Source organism: Furipterus horrens, unplaced genomic scaffold (assembly GCF_987537825.1).
Source record: "Furipterus horrens unplaced genomic scaffold, mFurHor1.1.pri manual_scaffold_6, whole genome shotgun sequence".
In the NCBI taxonomy this organism is placed as follows: Eukaryota; Metazoa; Chordata; class Mammalia; order Chiroptera; family Furipteridae; genus Furipterus; species Furipterus horrens.
Window position 1 is genome coordinate 19,038,309 of NW_028327176.1, and position 22,522 is coordinate 19,060,830.

At 35.2% G+C, this 22,522-nt stretch overlaps 2 protein-coding genes across 6 annotated transcripts in view; both read left to right on the plus strand.

Annotated features, from left to right (window-relative positions):
• SPAST (spastin) overlaps window positions 1-10,344 on the plus strand; it is a 53,933-nt gene extending 43,589 nt beyond the window's left edge. For both annotated transcript variants that reach the window (XM_090281108.1, XM_090281109.1), the window contains exons 13-17: window positions 1,647-1,689; window positions 2,627-2,706; window positions 3,891-3,961; window positions 5,194-5,234; window positions 8,962-10,344. In XM_090281108.1, coding sequence (XP_090137234.1) covers window positions 1,647-1,689; window positions 2,627-2,706; window positions 3,891-3,961; window positions 5,194-5,234; window positions 8,962-9,084 — 358 coding nt within the window. In that variant the 3' untranslated portion in view covers window positions 9,085-10,344. The remainder of the gene's footprint in view (window positions 1-1,646; window positions 1,690-2,626; window positions 2,707-3,890; window positions 3,962-5,193; window positions 5,235-8,961) is intronic.
• A 6,116-nt stretch (window positions 10,345-16,460) lies between these two features.
• Window positions 16,461-22,522, plus strand: part of SLC30A6 (solute carrier family 30 member 6) — a 36,846-nt gene continuing 30,784 nt past the window's right edge. For 2 of the 4 annotated variants that reach the window (XM_090281114.1, XM_090281115.1), the window contains exons 1-2: window positions 16,461-16,522; window positions 21,030-21,116. In XM_090281114.1, the coding sequence (XP_090137240.1) occupies window positions 16,520-16,522; window positions 21,030-21,116 (90 nt within the window). In that variant the 5' untranslated portion in view covers window positions 16,461-16,519. Of the gene's footprint in view, window positions 16,523-21,029; window positions 21,117-22,522 lie in introns of those variants that run through there. The other 2 variants (XM_090281117.1, XM_090281116.1) reach the window with 2 other exon arrangements.

Consider the following 22,522-nt stretch of genomic DNA (forward strand, 5'->3'; position numbering starts at 1 on the left):
ATTCATTAATTAACAATGTTTTTTCTTCTTACTGGATGGTTTTCAATATTGAAATCTAGTTATTTGAAAAATATGTTGATTGATTTGTGTTTATTTTTCCTGGGATATGGTGTTTGTTTACATTCATAATTTGCAACTTTCTTTTGGGAAATATTTTTCCTAATTCATTTTTCTGCTTTTGTTCCTTTCACACACAACTTATCCATTATTTTGCATCTTTTTCTCTTCTATATCTGTCATTTCCTTTCTAATCCTTTTAAACTTTTAAGTCTTTGTTTGGCTTTGTCTGTTTTCCCGTTTATTATTTTTATTTCTTACTGGGATAGTGTCTAATCTCCTTTCTGCTACTACTTTCATAACCATTGTCCCTCTGGTGGTTTTATTTTCGTTCTCATTGCTTTCCTGATCTCTCTGATCCATTTGTTCATCTTCCTCCACTGTTTTACATCCTGCACCTTTCTACCGTATGTCATTTTCTTGAGCCCTTATGTCTCATTGAGCTCTTGTTTCATAGAAGACTTTCTATTCATTAAATTATTATATTTCATGGAAAGATATTTGGTTAAAATTTTAATTCTCTCTATGGCAGAGTTCTCTTGTACATGTTCTTCATTTTATCTGTTTTATTTCTTTTTTTCTCCTATTTTAACACTATTTTTTTTAAAAATCCATGATGTGCTTTTGCCTGTTTTGCTTATTATTTTTATTTGAATAAAAAGTCTGTTTTTAGGAAACCTAGTTTTGGAAGAATATTGTAGGAGAAGAGCTAGAAAAGTTAGAGACCCAGTAAGTATTTTGAGTTCTCCTACGAATACCATGGACTGATAGACAGTCTCTCTAATTCAGTAGTAAAGCCCTAGCTGATAAACAAGTGTTATGTGTGGTAAATAAGACATTGGGTTGACTTAGTTAGTCTGTTTCAACTAAAGATTGATAACTGCAAGACAGTTTGTCATCTTGCCAGACTGACTGATGTCTTCTTACAAAGACTGTGTCTGGGAGTTCCTTTTTTCAGCCTTGCCTTTCTTGCCATTGCCTGTAATTGACTGACTAGGGTTCATGTGATCTATAGAAACAGTTTGAACATGCTTGTTCAAATGTGGGGTGGTTGATTCTATTCCCCCTCAAAATATGCTCTTTCTGCTTCCTTTGAAAAACACTGTGCTCTGACATCCATGTCTGTAATCCGCAGTTGTATCCTGCTTTGTCAGGGTAATTTGCACTGCCCTAGGCAGCCCTTCTTCATACCTTTAAGTTCCATAAATATTACCTAGTTTCTTGATGTGTACTTTTCTGTTTCTGTTGTCCTTCTTGGTTAAGTTGTTTTTAGTTTCAAAAAGATAGCAAAGATGTCTTTATTAAAATGCTTATATCAGTTATTTTGTTTTAAAGTGTTATTACGGTTAAAAACATGCAGATACCTAAATGGTTAACTTAATTCTGACAGTATTAAATTAAGGGTTTTTAAATATTAATTAGAGAGCTAAAAAAGAGTAACTCTAAAAATAACTTTTTACATTGATGACTAAAATGCATTCACATGCCTTGAGCATTATACTTAAAGCTTTTTTTTTTCATTTGATACTTCAACTGAGTTACCTTTAAATCTAAAATTATATTATTGAATTGCTCAATCCTTCTTTTAGGCGTTTCATCAAACGGGTATATGTGTCTTTGCCGAATGAGGAGGTATGTATCTATGTGTAGATTTTTCTTTTAAGCAAAAACAAGAACTGCCACCTTGACAATATTGAGTCTTCCATTCCATGGTACAGTCACTTTAGAAAACAGTTTGGCTGTTTCTTAAAAAAATAAACATAAACTTAGCATAAGACCCAAGAATTCCATTCCTAAGAATCTACCTAAGAGAAATGAAAACATATGTCTATACAAAGACTTGTACAAGAATTTCTATAGCAACATTATAAATAATAGTCAAAAATTGTGAAGAGTCTAAATATTCATCAGTTGGTGAATGGATAAATAAATGAGGTATATTTATTTAATGGAATACTATTTAGCAATAAAAAGGAATGAGCTACTTTTATATGCTATAATGAAGACGAACGTCAAACACATTATACTAAGTGAAAGACGCCAGATGTAAAAGATTACATGTGATTCCATTTACATGAAATGTTTAGAAAAGGCAAATTTCTAAAACATAAAGCAGATAATAATTTGCTAAGGCTAAGGTTAAGAGTGAAGGTTAACTTCAAATAGGCATGAGTGAACTTTCTGGGTTGATAGAAATGTTCTAAAATGGATTATGGTGATGGTTACAAAACTCTAAATTTATTAAGTCATAGAATTACAGACTTACAGTGAGTGAGATAAATGTTACACGAACTCATACTTGTATAAAACTTTTTTTTTTTCTTATTGTGGTTGTCTAATTTAGACCCTTAACATCCTTGGTAGTAATAGTAGCTATGTCTTGAGTGCTTTACTTGGATTATCTTTACCTTTCTCAGGAATTCTCAAAAAATGGTAGTTTTAAAAGATGTGAGGCTCTAAAAGGTAGAGTGATTTTTGTAAGATCATTCAAATTAGGATTTGAATCTGATTCCTGGTATTTTATTAAGTTAATTCTTAGGACTGATAATCCTTTAACATTTCTTTTCAGACACGACTACTTTTACTTAAAAATCTATTACGTAAACAGGGAAGCCCATTGACCCAAAAAGAACTAGCACAACTTGCTAGGTGAGTAATTTGATTCGCTGTTTTACAGCTTGTTTTTTTTTTTTTTTTAAAAGAAATCTTTTCCAGGAGTATAAGGGGACTAAATGGCAGTGAAAAAAATATATAATAAAATTTTTTTTAAGAAATATTTTTCTATTTTGTTTAAAGTAAGCTCAAGTATAAAATGAGTAATGTAATCAGAAAACTTGTCTTATCCTCTGCTTCCTTTACTTTCTTTCTTATCTCTTATTCTTATACATAATGGTATTTAAATTTAAATTTCTAGATCCTATACAAGACATGACCTAAATATATATGATGGTACTATATTCTTTTAAAACTTACAAGTTGTATTAAACTAATTTAAAAAATTTAAAATATCTCATATCTGCCCACACCACATTTTTATATAAACTTCTTTTGCATTACCCATAATTTTTTTTAACTTTTACATCTTTAACTTTTTTAATGAATGGTATACTCAGGTAGAAACTGAATTTAGGGGATGCATTCATGAATTTTAATAACTGGAAAGAAATCTCAAAGTAATTTAAAATATGCAATAAGTATATGAGTAGCTAGTAATTTTAGTAAGCACTCTGAGTTCCTAGATAACTATGAAGAAAGAACAAATTTATTTTTTGGAAATATTGAGATCATTCTTGGCATTGCAATAAAGAATTCTAATAATGTCTGATCTATGTAGTTATTTAACATAGTATTAGTGCATGATAAGTAAAGGCCTTCTTCCCCCGTTTTATTTTCCTCTTTCCCTTTGCCTCCCTAGTTCTTAGTTCTTTTTGATAACCTCTTGGCTGCCCAGGGTTCTGTACTGTGGCACCCCATTCCAGTGTGCCTGTTTTTGCCAGTGTCTTCTCTTACAGAGCTCTCTCTCTTTCTTTCTCGCCCCACCCCCAACCCTTCCCTTCCCTTCCCGTCTAAAATCAACGAACATGTCCTCAGGTGAGGATTTTTTTTTTTTTTAACTTAAAAGAATGGTTGTAATGTTGAAAATTGGAGGCATCACAAATAAAGAGCCAGCAGTAGACTGTTTGTTTGTTTTTAGCAAGTGGGCCTTTCTGGTCCCTTATATCACATAATAGTCTGTTCAATGACAAAAGCAAAGTAGGTTTTATCCTCTTATTACATGGAGATTTTAAATCTGCAAAAAATGAAAATAATTTGTTCTTTTTACCCATTCCCAGAATGACTGATGGATACTCAGGAAGTGATCTAACAGCTTTGGCAAAAGATGCAGCTCTGGGTCCTATTCGGGGTAAGTATACAAGAGCCCTGAAACATTTATAACTCTTCATTAGACGACTTTGGAAGTTTAAGAAGTCCCTATTGAGAGATCTTGATTAGTAGGGAAGCAGTAAAGTCGTATCAGTGGAAAACTTAAAACAAAGTAGTTTGTAGACTTAGAGTCAGCGAATTTTTCTGTAAAGGGCCTAATAGTAAATACTTTAGGTTTATGGGCCACGTATGTTCTCCATTGCATATATATTTTTAAACAGCAACAACAAAAATAAAACCCAAAAATGTGAAACTGCTTTTAGGTCACAGACTATACAACAATAGCCTGTGGGTCAGTGGACCATGATCCCTGTTCTGGACAACAGGTTTCACTTGTTAGTAGCTAAGCAGCAGAAAACTCAAACAGAAAACTTTTCCAAGCAAGCAAAAACAAATATTAAAGGGAAAATGTTCTTAACATTTTTGGTGCTTTTCATTCTAGTATTCTAATATCACTTGAAATTAATATGTCTAAGGGAATGCATATAACTGTTTATACTTCTATCATATGTTAACTTTTGAGGAATTTCTTCTTGATTCTGAAAAACCACAACTGATCATTTTTAGGTTCAGTTATATTCAATTCACTGTGGTATCACTTATAGTAGATGTTCTCCACTGATTTTCCACAGTCAGGTGTACACTCAGATTACTGGCTATAATGATAAAATAGAACATGGAACATGAAACTTCCAGAATACATCTACAGTGAAACAGGGTACTGATTTAGAACTGGTGCTTTGGAGAATAGTACATGTAACTTTGAGAATATATTTTGAAACACTGAATAAAGCATTTTACTCAAACTTTCTTGCTGCAAGTCTTGTTCAGCTAGGGATTCAGAAACAATAGCTAATGTATAAATCATTTGTATTTTTAGAATATTTTAGCTATTTTCTGAAGCAGACAAAAGTAGTTTTTTTTAAAAAAGCTAATGCCTTTTGTAAAGAACAAGTTGCATTCTTTTAAGTTTACTCTCAAATTTGTAAAATGTGTTGTTTTTGGACAATATCCAAAACAAATGGAATGCCTTCCAGTTACTCCTAAGAAGGAATATTATTAAAAGCATTTATATATTGTATGTGCTCTTAATATGTGTCTCTTTTAATAATGATTTATGTTGAACACATATTTTTAGGCCATTGTACTTGGTTTTGCTCTTCAGTATTTTAAACTTCAAAAAATTTTAAATGGCTGACTTATATTTTACAGAACTGAAACCAGAACAAGTGAAGAATATGTCTGCTAGTGAGGTATACTATTTTATAATTATCTTTTCTTGGTTTTGGTCCTGTGTTATAAGACATGTTTTGTCTGGATTTTATAGTTTATTTGATTAGAAACTAGAAAAAATTTACTTTGCTTCATTTCAAAATGTACAACCCTATCCAATTAAAATATCTTATGTTGTTCATTAGTAACAAACCAAAATATTGTACAGTCATTAAGTCCTTTTCTAACAATTCATATTATGTAAGTAGTAAACAAGAAAATAATAGGAAACGAAGATTTTATATATTATAAAAATATCTTGTAACATGTTAAACCTTTGATGTTCTATTTTGTTTTCAATGCTTTTCTCCTTAGAAGAGCAATACAATTACCATTGTAATGTAATTTATTATATTTTCTTAATATGGTAGGCCCTCTTAAGAGATGCTAAAGAATTCCTTTTGAAAAATAGTGCCTGCCTATGAAATATAAAATTGGAAATGCAAAATGATAATAACTATATGAACAAACTTTTAAAATCAACTTGCATCATATTTGTAACTTTATATATTTTTTACTGCCCCAGTTTTAACAGCTATTGAGGAGACATTGAACCCTTAACAGAGAACAAGTACATTTTGTCAGTCTTTTTTCTTCAAACTTTTAAGGGAACTTGATGTTGTCTTTAGGCATTTTGTACATTGCAGTTAATCACCTACATTATTGAGAAAGTCCTCAAACTTCTTGCAGCCACCCTTCCACTTTAACAGTGTAGTTTACCTAAAGTGTATTTGACATGAACAGAGAATTAGGAATGGAGAATTCTATGTGCCCACTTTGTTGTTTATCTACTATTACCTTAAAAATTCACATTTAAAGTAGTATAAATTCCAGGTCCCTTTTATCCAATTCATAATTTTAATTCCACATTCTTCTAATTTTTAAATATATCAGTACTCTACAATTTGTGTTTCCAAAGTGTCGTATGGGTCTTCAATACTTTAAGTGTATTTTATTAATATCCCATAAATACATTATTTTTTAAATATTCTTATGCTCATAGGATGAACCTAATAGTATTTTTTTTACCCAAAAAGTAAGCATCAGACATGAATTATTTCTTCTCCACACACTACTCCCCCTGACTTGGATCCAGGACAGGTCAACTTGATAGCGCATTCTCTGGCCTCCTAGATTAAAGTTGAGGAACGGCCCATTGTGTGACATTTTAGGCCTCTGTGTTTGTTCCTTGGAAAGAACATACAAATAAAGGGACCAGCCAAGGTAGGAATGAGCTAAAATCACCAACTTGCAAATAAATTTCAGTAAGAAGTAATCTACAAGTTCTCAATTCACTTAGCAGGCAAAGTCCACTCCGCCACACGTCTATAAGTGTTCATCACTCTGTCTTACGCTCCTAGGCCATGGCATTTACTGTGAAGATCCACTGGGAGGGCCACTTGCTTTGATACACTTACATTAATATCTTATATAATAATTTTATGAAATAAAGTAGGTGGCTGCTTAGAGAATAATAGAAATTCTTAAGAAACTGTCCATTATTTCATGAGAATAAAGATCGGTTTACTGTTGATAGTTAACCTTTGTGAATATACATATAACCAAACTTGAACAAGTTTTCTTCACTGAACAAAGTCACCCTAAATATAGTCCCTGTTTTATTTGAAGAGTAAAGAAATTGTGAGTCTATATTCTTTTTTTTAGTAGCTTTTATCTTCTTATGATTATAAAATAAGGCAATTCTGGTGCCATAGGTATTTATAGCTATGTGACAAAAATTTACCCCAACATTTAGCAGCTTAAGGCAACATATTTATTATTTCACAGTTTCACAGAGTCAGGAATATGGGTGCAGTTTAGTTGAGTTCCTGTGCTTCAAACTCTCAGAGGGGTGCAATCAAGGTATTGGCCCATGGTCTCTTACAAAGCTGGAATCAAGATGTTGGCTGGCACTATAGTCATTGCAGGGCTCAACTGGGGGAAAGATTGTCTTCTAAGCTGCCTCGTGTGATTCTTTGCCAGATTCATTTCCCCTCTTGGGTTGTTGGGCTGAGAGCCTCAGTTTTCTCTGGCTGTTGGCCAAGGCTCTCTTCACTTCCTTGGTACATACATCGCATCAAAGCACACAAGCCAGGAAGACAAGAGAGTACCAGGAAGATGGAAGTCACAGTCTTTATACCTAATCCTGAAGGTGACATTCTATCACTTTTGCTGTCTTCTGTTCTTAGATCCAGGCCACACTCATAACAAGAGGTAGGAATCATCAGGAGACATTTCAGAAGATGCCCACCACATGTGTAAATCAGCTACAATTTTTAATGTATAAAAAGTCACACTTGGCCAATGAAATCTATTTTTATATGAAAATGATTCCTCTCAACACTTACTTCACAACTTTGAAAAGCACTTTTGCTTTTTGGGAGCAAGTCATATCTTGAATTTGCTTATCCCAAGGCATTTAATCAGCAACCCTGTAGGAACCCTGGTTCACTTTTAGGAAGAATAATATTAAGACTCTGGGTATAGAAATCATACTTTGTTTTTTATTAGTACTGGTGTTAAATTAACCCACTTCAATAACAAGAGCCTGAGAATACACATAATTTTAAAATACCATTAATTCAGTCTGATAGAGTGTATTTCAGTATTACAGTGTAACATATCTAGTTGATATTTTAATCCCACACCTAAAAATATAATTGTAGCCACTATTTTAAAAATACATAAGCCACTCCTGACTGGTGTCACCGTCCCACAATGAGAAAGGTCGCCAGTTTGATTTCTGGTCAGGGTACTTGCCTGGGTTGTGGGTTCGGTTGTGTTTCTTTCTCACATCAATTTTTCTCTCCCTCTCTCTCTAAAAGTAAATAAAGTCTTTAAATATATATATATATATATCTTATCTATCTACCTATCTGTGTGTGTGTGTGTGTGTGTGTGTATATATATATATATATATATATATATATATATATATGCCATAGCATTTTAAACTAAATTTCAGATAACAATACTATTACTAGTACTGTCCCACTAATTATGTATAATCAGGTTACATTGTTACAATTTTGGTTCTGTTATATACTTTTAGCCAATTTAAGTTTATTTTTAATCTAATGGTTTTAGAATTAATAATTAGTAATTTCCTTTTTAATAAACCTAGCATGAATTTTAGCTAGAGTATTAGTGAGTGAGACTTGAGAATGCAAAATTCTATGAACCTATACGCAGAAAAATTTGGAAGGAGATAAGGAATGGTTGTATGTCTGAATGGCAGAACTGTGAATGAGTGATTCTTCTTTTCTGCTTGTCTGTATTTTGTCAAATTTTCTATGAGTGTGTCTTGTTTTTATAATGGGAAGATATTATGACTTAAAATGTTGATATCTAAGAAACTAAACACAAATAATGAAAGTATATTAGTATAGCATTTTAATGAGATTTCTTATATAGCAACCATGTCTAATATACAGTGTGGGGCAAAAGTAGATTTATTGTTGTCTGTATGGAAAATAATAAAATAATTAATAAATAATAATACAAAAATAAACTCTACTTCCCATACTCACGACTGTAAAGCTACTTTTGCCTCACCCTGTGTATGTAAAATAAGATGATTGGCATGATTTTTTGAAGAATTCATCTATCTGTATTTTTAACAATAAATACCATCATTTAATCCATTATTGGGAAACTACTGTGTATGTGTTCATCATTTGTATTGTCATGTGCTTTTTTAAAATCTAGATGAGAAATATTCGATTATCTGACTTCACTGAATCCTTGAAAAAGATAAAACGCAGTGTGAGCCCTCAAACCTTAGAAGCATACATACGTTGGAACAAGGACTTTGGAGATACCACTGTTTAAAAAGCAAATACATTTTTGAGCCTGCAGAACATTTTACGCACCAAGAGAGAAACACACCATCTTCAATGAATAATTACAAGCCACAGAAGCTCATCCTAAGTTTACAGGACTTTTCAGTCTTAAAATTATCCAAGAAGATAAACCATAAAACAAATTTAAGTAAAATATACAATGCAAATGGATTATTTGTTTAAGGCCTTCTTGCCTGATGGCCATGTTTATCCTTAATGGGCAGTGTAAGTTAGAGCACAATACAAACTGATTCTGGTCTTTACCAGTATAATCAGAATGTAAATAATAATTTGTATATTGTGTTGCAGATGAAAGTATTCCAGAGACAGTAAATGGTAGAAGACAGAAGAGCTGTTGGTTGTCCTCTGATGTCTTTTTTTTAAATAGTAATTTTTCCTGTTTTCCTCTCTTACTGTTGTCTTTACTGTGGGTGATTGGAATGCCAAACATTGTTTCTTTTTTTTCTTTTCTTTTTACAAATTGTGTGCCAAAAGCAACTTTTTTCTGGGTAACAATAATAGGAAAAAGAATTTTAAAGGCTTTTCCTTCATAAATTTATAGACATTAAACAATTGTTCTCACTTTTTATTTTTCTAGTACCTTTCTACCCAACAATTTGGAAAGCGGTAGGATGGCAACAAAACAAGTTTAGTAAAATAGAGGAGAGATTTGGAGGTTTGGAGTCTCTCTGTCATACAGCATGCAGATCAATCCTCATATGATCGCAGTGTTTTTTTCTAATATATTTGTCAGAAATCTATTGTAGACTGTTACCTTATTCCCAATAGAGTTTATTTTCTGCTAGAATTATTCTAATATTCAAGAAAACCAATTTAACAGCTGTAAAGTGGTTCCTGTGCAAGGAAAGGGAAGTACTGGGAGCTAAGACATTTCTAATTTTTTGCTTATTACTTTCTTACTGTTTACAGGATAATGATAAGCCAGTGGGTCTACCATCTTCTATTCTTAATAATAATCCCTTCATGAAACTTTAAAAATTACTGAAGTTTTATAAATTGCATACATTTTCTAGGTTTCTTGTGCTCACTTTGTTAACAAGCAGGTTGTAGTCTGTTAATCTGCCTTTTGTTCCCCCAAAATGTACAGTAATACTGTTTCTTGTTTGTATAAGTATGCCTGAATTTTTATTACACAAATGTTATTGTAGTAAGTAGAGAGTCATATCATGGCCTTTTAAATATTGTAATAAAGGCAAATGGATATTTGTCCTTAGTTTACTGGTTAAAAGTTTGTTTACAGAAATTTTCTTTGGTGCTTTTATGTAAAATGTCATGGGTGGAAAGAATAGTTTTATAACAGAAACAAAGATTTTTCATTTAAGAAATATCTTTGGTTTTGAGAACACATTAAAATTAAAACCTTGCCGCTACTAGATGAGAATTTTATAATGAAAACATACATTCTTAATTTTACTCTTGCTCTTGTTAAAGATTTATGTAATTACAGAAGTATGATTTCTTAATATCATGGGGTTTGTAGACATAATTTAAATCATGTCTCTTGTAAATGTGACTTTTGAACTCCCTGGATAATAAAAATTAGGCTTGGGATGAATAGAAAAAAAAGCCAGAACCATGCATATTTTAGGTCAGGAGTAGTATCTTTTTAAGGTCTCAAGCATTAAAGCATCAGTTATGAAATATTCATAATCAAGATGATGAAATATGCTGATGACAAGAATTAGAAACATCCCACATTTAAAATTTTTCAATAAAGCTCAAAACTTCATTTTGTATTTTCATTTAGAAAAGGATTAACATTATTGATACTTGGATAACTGATTAGTCGTATTAAAGGTCTATGTGCTTCAAGCTCAACTTTTAAAATATAATCTTCAAAATTATAAATCTGCAGTAATTAAATTAGCACACTGTTTTTATTGGGAAAGTTTTTAAGTAACAAAAATTTCAAAATACTAAAATATGTAAAAGTCAAGTTAATATCATATTGAGTCAGATATATGAATGTCCATCCATGTATAGAAGTGATTTTACTTTTCTTAATGAGTCTGAAGTTGAGCTTAGTGCTGGAGAACTATTTTCTATGACTTACTATGACCAAATTTTATTTTAAACTGTGTTTCTTTCATAGAAGGGCCATGAAAATAATGATAATAGTAGGAGGTGTAAGGGGTTGTTTTGGTCTTTTTCAACATAGAAGTTGCTGAGGTTTTTCAAATTAATATTAGACTTAGATTGTAACCTTTTAGATTTTGCATTGAGTTCTGTGTTATATTACTTCCTAAAAGGTGAAGCTTACACTAAATTTTAATGTGCTCTTTATGTTAATATGGCTGAGTTTTGTAAACTGGACTCTTAGCCAAAGGAAAGAATCGACACTATCTTTCAAGATATTTTAAAGGTAAAAGCTTATTCTAAGACAGTTTGCCCATTGAGGTTATAAAATTTCTAACTTGCAAATATGTTTTGTTCTTCAGATGAATTGGAGGAAAAGCAGATGCTAGAATTCTAATTAAGTAAATATATAGTGTAAAAATCTTTATTTTGTACAAAAGCTAATTCTTTTGGTAGAATGAATCATTTACAGTTTGGTTTTGGACTGAGTCAAAGGATTTTCCTTTAAACGCTTGTCTCAATTTTAACCTGGTCTTTTGTACTTCACAAGAAATGGATTAAAAGGTTCGTTGCATAAAGTGGAGTTTATCCTGATGGACTGGAAATAAAACATAAACTTTATTTTGCCTATAATTTTTTTATTTGAACCATTTTGAGATTTCATAGGTTGCATTCCGGTAATGAAGGAGTAGCTTGTATTGGACTAACTCTTTTGCCAAAAGCAATTATAAACTCTGAATAAAATATAAAAATGATTGGATGACTCTAGAGGGCAAATGGCAGCAACTGCACAAACTAATACCCTAGAAGAGATTCACATTAACTAGCTTCTATCCAGAAGGAAATTTCCAGTTTGTGCTGTGTGCTTGGAAATAAAATTCAAGCAGAGTGTGATAGTCTTGTACAACTGAGCAGTCATTAGGGGCTTCTAGAACAGCTGGAAATTAGGAGGTAAGTCTTGAAAAGTAGAGGGCTTCAAATATCGTCGGCAGCCGTCCGTCTCGAGAGACGATGGTGTAGCTTCTTAAGAGTCTATCTGCACCGCCGAGAATGGCTGTGCAGTCTGACTCGGGGGTGACACGGTATCTGTCTCCTCCCGTGTTGAATCGACATCTTGCGATGACGCTGGAGTGTCCTCTCCAGTGAAGCTGAAGCTACAGAGCCTGGGCAGGGTGATATGGAGGGTCTGCTGTTGCCCATGCAGCAGACCCCCCCCCCTCTTCTCAGCTGAAGGGTTCAAGGGAAAGACAGAGTCAATACAGCTTGGCTTCAGGTGCGCCTCAGGAGTTGCCGGTGTTGACTACAACGTCAAACCGCCTTAGGGACTCCGGCTCCGGATTTTCTGTCGGGGTTTACTCCCTTAGCCTTTCCCCTGAAGAGGTATGCCGCAAGGCAGCGGAGGTTTTTTGGAGTCAAGAGTTTTCCTTCTCTGATGTGCCCTGACTGGAAGATCGAACCAGCGACACTTAGCTCGCAGGCGGACGCTCAATCCACTGAGCCAAACCAGCCAGGGGTACAGCATCTATGTAATCCATTACTAATTTAACAGCAAGACAAAACACAACATTCTTTAGAAGAAAACAGAATCCAGAGTCTTCACAGTATATCAGCCACAAAGTCCAGTACACAATAAACGATTACTAAGAACACAAAAATTATATGAACCATAATCAACAGAAAATGTAGAAGCAGATGTACTGATAACCCATATGTTGGGATTAACAAAATTATTTTAAAACAGCTTTAAAATATGTTAAAGGATTCACGGGGGGGGGGGGGGAAGATGAGAGATAAACTGATGTGGCTTCTCAGCAAAGAAACTAAAAACCGAAGTCTGACAATGAAAAATAAAAATCTGAAATGAAACAGTATCTGAAATTAAAAATTTCATTGGATGGGCTTAACAGTAAACTGGACACAGTAGTCTGTATTGTATTGGAAGAGAGCCAATACAATTATCAAACTAAAGCACAGAGAAAGAAAAGAAGGAAGCGGAGGTTTGAGACCTGTGGAACAATATCAGTCTAATGTGTCTAATTTGGCTCCGGAATGAAAGGAAAGGAAGAGAATGGGATAAAAGAAATATTTGGAATAGTAATGCCTGAAAATTTCCCATTAATCTTGAAAGGTACCAACTTACAAATTTAAGAAATACAGCAATCCCCAAGCGTAATAAATACAACAAAGATCACATCTGGTTGTATCATATTGAAGAAAAAAAAATGCAGCCAGAGAAAGGACATGACATTACATTCAAATAATAAGAATGATGGCTAACTTCATCAGAAATAATGGAATCCAGGAAATGACATCTTTAAAGTATAAAAATTAGAAACCTAAAATTTTTTTAAAATACGAAGGCAAATAAAAGCTGTTTCAGATAAATGAAAAGAATATGTTGCTAGCATACTGACATTAGAAATACTTTAAAAATTCATCAGCTGATGGAAACTTGTGTCTTTACGGAGAAATTAAGAACTTTGGAAATGGTATATTGTCAGTACATATGAAAGAATTTTTTCTTAATTCCTCTATGTATTGGGTGTTTTAAAAGAAGTACAGTGTGGTATTTATATGTAGAAGTAAAATGGAATACAAAATAGCAGAAGGGACACAAAAGAAAGTAAATGGAATTATATTGAAATACTGTTCATATATACAAAGTGGTGTGCTATTAAGGTAAGGTAAACCGATTAAGGAAACATTGTAATCTTAAAGTCCAGAGCAAACCAAGCACCAGTTTCTTAGAGTTTTCCCAATGGAATTAGACATTGTGCACTTAAGTCCTCCAGTGCCAACTTTTAACCACATGTGAAAGGCTTAGGCCTGTATGTTAGGCACCAGAGAACAGCTCTATCAGGGAATGGTGGGAACCTTTCCCTGAATCCAAGTAACCATATGCCAGCCAAGCACCAATCTTGCAGGATATTCAAAGAATAGCATTCAGACCTGCTATTTTAACTTCTTTACAGTGGTCAAAACGGTCACAGTGCAGAAAGTTATTCACATGGCGAACAGAGGGGACCTGGAATGAAGAATAAGCAGGCATAGAAGGATGAGTGTCTATGTGGGGGAAAGGTGTCAGCAAAGATGGCAGATTGGTTACATGCAGGATACCTCATCAAATAAGTCAATATATTAATCACAGTGGAGCCACATTTCTTACTTTCAGAGAAAGTGATTATGAATTCAGAAAGGGCAAAAACTAGAATGAAACTTCTGGGGTTGGGTTGGAATTGAACTTGCGTATGAAATCATGATTTAAGATACAGTATATAAAAATAGGTGAAGTGTAGATTGTATGTGAATGTACATATGCGTGTCCACATACATGTATTCCCTAGTTCTCTCCATTGAGAGGCTGGGGAGCCGTTAAACCCCTGAAACAGTGTGCACATGTAACACCTATGTCTTCCCTCCCAAATTTTTCATTGTCTTAGTCTGCTAAAGCTGTCGCATTTTTAGGTGTTTGGTTGGTTGTTTTTTAAAGCAGCACCTCATTTCTTGGTATTAAAATCTTAGTCTACTTGGGCTGCCCTAACAAAAATACCATAGGCTGGATGACTTGAACAAGAAAAATTTATTTTCGCAGTTCAGAAGGGTGGGCAAGCCCAAGATAAAAGTGCTGGCCTATTTGGTTTCTGGTGAGAGCTCTCACTGGCTTACAAACAGCCTCCTTCTCACTGTTTCCTCACATGGCAAAAATAAAGTACTCTGGTGTCTCATAAGGGCACGAATCCCATCATCAGGAGGGTCTTATCTTCATGACCTCATTTAGCTCTATCTCCTAGAGATCCCACATGCAAATACAATCACATTGGTATGTAGGGCTTCAACATAAGAATTTTAAAGGGGTGCAAAAATTCAGTCCACAACATCCACCAGAGCAGTGGTTCTCAACCCTCCTAATGCCACGACCCTTTAATACAGTTCCTCATGTTGTGGTGACCCCCAACCATAAGGTAATTTTCGTTGCTTCTTCCTAACTGTAATTTTGCTACTATTATGAATCGTAATGTAAATATCTGATATGCAGGATGTATTTTCATTGTTACAAATTGAACATAATTAAAGCATAGTGATTAATCACAGAAACAATATGTAATTATATATATGTTTTCCGATGGTCTTAGGCGACCCCTGTGAAAGGGTCGTTCGAACCCCCAAAGCGGTCGCGACCCACAGGTTGAGAACCGAAGCACTAAAGGAACCAGGATTCCTTGGTGAAATGGCCAATTCCAGGGTTGGGGCAGAGAACATACAGTGGTGGGCAAAGTAGATAGATTTACACTTGTGAGTATGGAAACGTTTATTTTTAAAAAATTTTTTATTTAATGATTTTAGAGGAAAGGAGAGAGAGACAAAAAAAAAAAAACCCTCTGTTGCACTCACTGATTGACTCTTTTATGCACCCTGATTGGGTAGGAGAAACATGCTCCAAACAACTGAGTTACCCCGCCCGGAAGTTTATTCTTTTATTTTTATTTATTATTGTGTTATTTTCCATACGAAGAACAGTAGAGCTACTTTTGGCCACTCCTGTACAAAATGAACCTGGAATATCTTGTGCCAGAGAACAAGAAAATGCTCAAAGACCGGTGAAGATGAGTCATTGATTGGAGTGGCTCCCACTAGACAAATGTGAACGTCAAAACAAGTAATTATAGTAATAGATTATAACCCGTCAGATGAAATAAACCATGAGCCAATGTGGCTATATAAATACAATGTGTAGATAATAAATACAAGAACAACTTGCAAGTGTGTAGAATGAGGTATTTACATGGTTTCAAAGAACATCCCACAAAATACTAATTATAAAGGAGTTATTTTATAGTGGAAAAACCTGGAAGATGCCACCTTAATCTAATGATGAAAATTATCAGTGGGACAGAGTTCACTTATATAGGGTCAATGAGAATAAAGCTGTATCACCTCTGTAATAGTACTGTCAAAAATGCATTCTACAAAATAACTGGCATGTAATTTTCACAAGGGGCAAAGTCATGAAAATAAAGTAAAACTGTTTCATACTAAAGGGATTACACAGAATGACAACTAAATGCAATCTGTGGTTTAGAACTGGTTGCTTCCGATCTTAACCCTTTACGCGCTCCCTGAAAGGCTCGGAGTCACCCTAGGGCGCTCCTTTGCCTCTATGGAATGGAAGGGCGGCCGGGAAAGGGGGCGGGATCAGGAGGCCAAGGTACGCACTTCCGTCCCCGCCTCGCTTGCAGCCAATCGACCTCTGTTGGTCCGCCCCTTCCGCTCTAGGGAAAAGCCAGCTCCCCAAGCGTTTTCCGGCGGGAGCTGAGCCGCTCCTTATCATGGTGAGTTGGCTGGGGGTTTAGGGTGTCTGTCGTAGGTAATTTCTCTCACCTCTCTTGTCGTGAAGCGGCCTTGAAATGCCTCAGCTGTCCAGAGGAGGGGGCGTCGGAGTTGTGCTCGGGTACCCCCGGGAGAAGCGGCTGGCGGCGAAAGGGTTCCCCCAGAGCTCTGAGTCCCCTTCTCCCTCACCTTGTTGCTCTGCCGCCGGCGATCCCGGGCCTGCTCTAGACCGAGCTTTCAGGTCCTGGCCGGTTGATGGCTTGCTTCCCCTGCCGAGATTTCCTTCATACAGGCATAAGTCTTTGCCGGCATCAGCGCTGCAACACCAACAAAAGATCTGAGAACAAGTGCACAGCCGCAACGACCGTAATAGTGATGCTTACAGCCGCGACGCTAACGCCGTCGTGAATAAAGACGGTTATGAGGATAATATTGAGGCGGACACACACTCTGCAACTTGGCTGTATTGACTGACAGGTAGCCTGACTAGCCAGCAACATTCAGAAAGCCAATGACTGGAGAAAGTCAAGGTGCTAGTAGAGCATCTTATGGCAGCTTTCTTCTCTGCTTGTAGAGCCCCAGTATGCCTTATGGCCTGGGGCATATGGTGTTAAATCTAAGTTTTGTTAGAGGGGTTCGTCATGTTATGCTTGTAGAAATCAGGGATATAGTTCTCTGAATTTTATCCGAAGCTAAGCAGTTGATGGTAATTCAGGGTCAGAAGAGGTACAGATCATTTTATTTATTAAAAAAATTAATAAATATGAGTAACCTACATGTGAGAGGACATTTCTGTGCCTAAGTCATTGTCACTATTAAATTTTTTTCTTTAAATGGCTGTGTTTGAAAAAGTGTTAATTCACATACCCTATCTTTTGTAAATTTTCTGTAATCCCTCCTTACACACAGAAATTGGATAAAAGATTAGCTTTTATAGCTGACAAAATAGCATCCAAAGTTACACTCGTCTTCAAAACATTCACCACTGTGCAGCCAGAGTTAGATTTATAAACTTGACTATGCCGCTCCCTTGCTTAAAGTTCAGTTTTTTTTTCTGTTGCGCTCAAGATAAAGTCCTGTTTAGCTTGGTCTACAAAGCCATCAGTAGTGAATGAAGCTTCTTATCTTTACAGCCTCTTTTTACACATTCATCCACCCACATTCCAGGCACAGGGAGCTTCTAGCACCTGATTTGTACATGCTGTTCTATCTGCCAGAATCGTTTTCCATCTCCTACCCCCATCTTTATCGGTATAACCCTTACCCATTCTTTAGTCTTTTTCATGAGCCTCTCTGCCATGTGTCAAGATTCTGTTTATGCTTCTGGGGTAACGTGAGGCTTTATACCCATAGTATCTATAACCCTTACTAGACTATGTTAAAATTGGGTATTTATTGTACTTGTTTTTCTCATTTCCTAGACTAAGCTCTTTGAGAGCAGGACCTATGCACTCACTCTGTTATTCCTAGAGCCTTGTACAGTGCCTGGTCCAGAGGAAGTTTTCAGTAAATATTTGTTTTGTCAAACACTGAAGAAATAACTACGGCACTAAATTCTTATGCTTGAGACATTAATATAGGGAAATGGCACATTTAAAATTCATTTTTTAACTTTTTTGGGAAGAAGGATTTTATGAGTTCCCCATTATGTATTATTTAAGAATATACAATATAGGTGCACAGCACAGTGCTATCTAAGAAAATGTAAAGGAACCATAATCCTTGTCATTAGAAAAGTTACTAAAAAATTAACTTACAGTGCAAGATGATGAGATGAAGGCTATCCCATTGTTAGGTACAAAGTAAGCATTAAAAAACAACAACACTATAGCTTGGAATAACCTAGGAATGCTTCATGTTGGAAGTGAAACATGCAAGTGGGTGCTTCCTGCATTACTCTGATACTCTTAGTCTATTCATTACTCACGTACCTTGCTAAGTGTTACAGGGCTTGGGTTAGAAAGTCTGGCCTTTGCACTCTAGAGTGGTATAATCATCAGACATGGGTACACCAGTCTAGTTGGAGTTGATTCGTATCCTGGTGCAAAAGGTAAAACTGAAAAGAAACAGGCTAAGTCACTGAAAGTTTTGATTTCCAGATTGTAAAATTTGGAGTTTGCCTAAGAGCAATGGAGAGCCACTAACGTTTTGGAAAGAGTGACATGAATGTTAGGATCTTTGTTTTATTTTCAATATCAGATTGGCATTAGAATGGCCCCCTGCCTTTTGGAAACCCCTTATTGTCTTTAACTTGAAACTTTAACAACTAATTGAAGGTGGACTAAAGGTCGAAGATAGCCAGTGATAACAGTAGGAAGCAGAATTATCTTTGGGACCAAAATATCTTACATGTAGTTCTTATACTTACCCTGACTGGTTTGGCTCAGTGGATTGAGCGTCGGCCTGCGAGCTAAGTGTCGCTGGTTCGATCTTCCAGTCAGGGCACATGAGAGAAGGAAAACTCTGACTCCAAAAAACCTCCGCTGCCTTGCGGCATACCTCTTCAGGGGAAAGGCTAAGGGAGTAAACCCCGACAGAAAATCCGGAGCCGGAGTCCCTAAGGCGGTTTGACGTTGTAGTCAACACCGGCAACTCCTGCAGCGCACCTGAAGCCAAGCTGTATTGACTCCGTCTTTCCCTTGGATCCTTCAGCTGCGAAGAGAGGGGGGGTCTGCTGCATGGGCAACAGCAGACCCTCCATATCACCCTGCCCAGGCTCTGTAGCTTCAGCTTCACTGGAGAGGACACTCCAGCGTCATCGCAAGATGTCGATTCAACACGGGAGGAGACAGATACCGTGTCAGTCCCGAGTCGGACTGCACAGCCATTCTCGGCGGTGCAGATAGACTCTTAAGAAGCTACACCATCGTCTCTCGAGACGGACGGCTGCCGACAACAGTTCTTATACTAATTAATATTAGCATTTTTTGCCATCACAGAGGAATATAGGATACTGTTTCTTTTCAACTGAATTGGCTTAGAGCCTTAGGGTCTCACAGCATGCACAGATGCCAAAAATAGTAACACTTTTTCTGATGGTTTATTTTTCCATTTTAAAGTATTTTTTACTTTATTACTTTTTTATTACGGAAAATTTCAAACATCTAAAAGTAGGATATGATGAGTTCATCCCCATTTAGCCATTACTTGGCCTCAACAATGATCAACATTCTGCTTTTCCTTCTGCCACATTTCTAGTACTGAGCCTTATTTTCTGCCTTTCTGAGTCTCAACACTGCAACCAGTGACATGTCTAAGCTTTGAAGAAATAAGCTGTATCTTTTTATAACTACTGAGATATTCCTAGGTGTCAACTGTGGGAAAATTATGCCCCTGCTTGAATTGGCTCTGAAAGTTTTTCACATTTTTAATCTAATACCCAGTTCACTGCTTTCTGTGGAGCTTCAGTGTTTGAGTCAAACTGGGCAATTTTAGTGAGGTAGAAATGTAATATGATTGTTACAGTGATCGTGACCTTTACCATCTAGGAAAGTACTTTGTTAAACATAAAACCCATATATGGCACTTAGCAATAGAAATATGTGTGACCATTAAAAATTATGAAGGAATTTTTCTTCTAGAGACAATTACTTTGCTTTTTATTTTTTTCAGTTTATCTTCCCAGGGTTTTTGTTGGTTTTTAGGGTATTGTCTTCCGAGTGTGAAAGTATATAGTAAAATTGATCAATTTTTTTCCTTCCTAGCTTCTTGGTTTTATGTCCTATTAAGTCTTCTCCAACTCCAAGATTATAAAATTATGTACTCTATAGTATTATATTTTAATTTTACAATAATAAAAAGTTAGAATAAGGAGTATAGTAAGGATCCAGTTTTACCTTTTTCCAAACATCACTTATCAAATAACTTATTTTCTCCCACTAATGTTGGATGCTGTCATAATTTAAGCTAATTTTCCATATGTGCTTGAACTCTTTATGCTAAGGCTTTCCCCAGATGGTTTCCTGATCTTGAGTAACAAGTCCCACTCCAGTCACCACTCAGTCTCTTCTCTCATCGTTAACCCTACTGCCAGACCCTTTCTCTGCTGGTCCCATACCAAGTACTAGCAGGAGCCATGAATGTCAGGTACTTGGATGCCTAAGAGAGAACCTCAGAAGCTTTATTACAGTAACAGTTATCAGACCTTTCCTATGTAAAGCTTTGATGAGGTATATTGTGATATTTTCTTTCCAGTAGAGCTGTTTAACAAACTTGTTTTTCAGGTTCAAACTTGCCTTATTCATTTAAAAATGAAGTGTGGTCTAGAGCTTAAATGGCTTTGAATTTCTGCTCAGCCATCTACTAACATTGTGCCCTTGGAAAACTTACTAAAACTTATTTCTACTTCATAGGATTATTATGAGAATTAAATAAATTCATGTAAAATATCTAGGATAAGTGTTCAGCATGCATTGAGCATTCAATAAATGTTAGTTATTACTATATTACATTACTGGAACTATGAAGAATAGATACTTTAATACTGATTTGTATATTTTTGTTTTAAAGGGGACAATTCATCTCTTTCGAAAACCACAAAGATCTTTTTTTGGCAAGTTATTACAGGAATTTAGACTTGTAGCAGCTGACCGAAGGGTAAGTTATTTTTATTCCTTAACCTAATTTTAATTATTACACAAAGATGATGTTGAAAAAAAGGTAATTTTTAAGGCATATAGAAATCATTCTCAACCCCACTACACTGTTTTTCTTTTTTTATGTTGGATAATTTTTTAATGTACAATTTTAGTACTTGGGCAGTTGTTTTGCTTGGGAGGAAGCTAGGCTTTGGTTAGTTTTTATTCTAATTTTAAATTGTCTTAAAGAAAAATTATTTTGTGATTGCCTTATGTTAGTAATTTTTTAAAGAATGGATGTAGTCTGAAGTCATGTTTTCTCGTTTTTAATGTAAGCAGAAAAAAATATGCTTGAAGATCATAAATAAAAAGACATAATTGGCGCCCTTTTAGATTACCAACCAGTCTACACCTTTTAGTAACTGTTCTGTGTTCATTGTTCTCATTCTTGTCTTAATTATACTATAAGCTTCCTGAGGGCAGTGACTATGTCTTTTTTGCTTACTTTTTAATAAAAGTGCAAAATAAGCACCAATAAATATTTGATGACTTTTAAATAAACCCAGCTTCAATAGAATATAATAAGCAGTACTAATGATATTCGCCTTGTATTGTGATACTAGCTAGAGTAGAGACTTCTTCTCTTTGTTCTTTACCACTATAGGTCCTGCTTCTAAAACCTTGGAATATAGTTAGAACTCAGTCATCTTAGTATTTGGAAATATTATCATGCCCTGAATGTTAAACTTCCAGAGCCAAGGCGAGGGAATTTGTCTGCTTCTTGTGCTGCTGGTCATTTAGGATGATCTCTTGAAAAAACAGGTAGATAGCTGTATGATGTTAATGGGAAGTAACTGTATTGCAGAAGTAAATTCTTTAACAGTGTAGTTTATTGAAGCCCAGAATATTACAGAATGGGTAGTAGGAACAAGACTGATACAGAAACCCTGAATTGTGTAGATACTCTCGATCATAATTTAAGCCTTAAGAGATATAGCTGTCTTACCTCTTCATTACTTATCCAGCGTTATTTTTTGATGATTTCATATTTCCTGTAGAAGATTCTTACAACTCTCAGTTCCTTACTTCCTCACCAAAAATAATCTTCATCCTTCCCAGCCATTCACTCCTGTGGTCATACTATGGACCTTATCACTTATAATAAGTACAATATATCTTCCCATTATCTCAGTTTCAGGCATTTCACTTGTTAGTCATCATCTCTTGACTTTCCAGTTAACTCCTTCTATTATCCCAACTCCATAATTCTTCAGTCTTACTAGAACCTCCAATCCATTGACCCTACCATATCTTTACTGTTTTTCACCTCCCATATAGTCATTTGCTTACTTATATGATTTAGAGTCTATTGCCCATCGTTATCATTTTCCTGCATATGCCTTCAACTCCTTCCTGCTTTCCTTC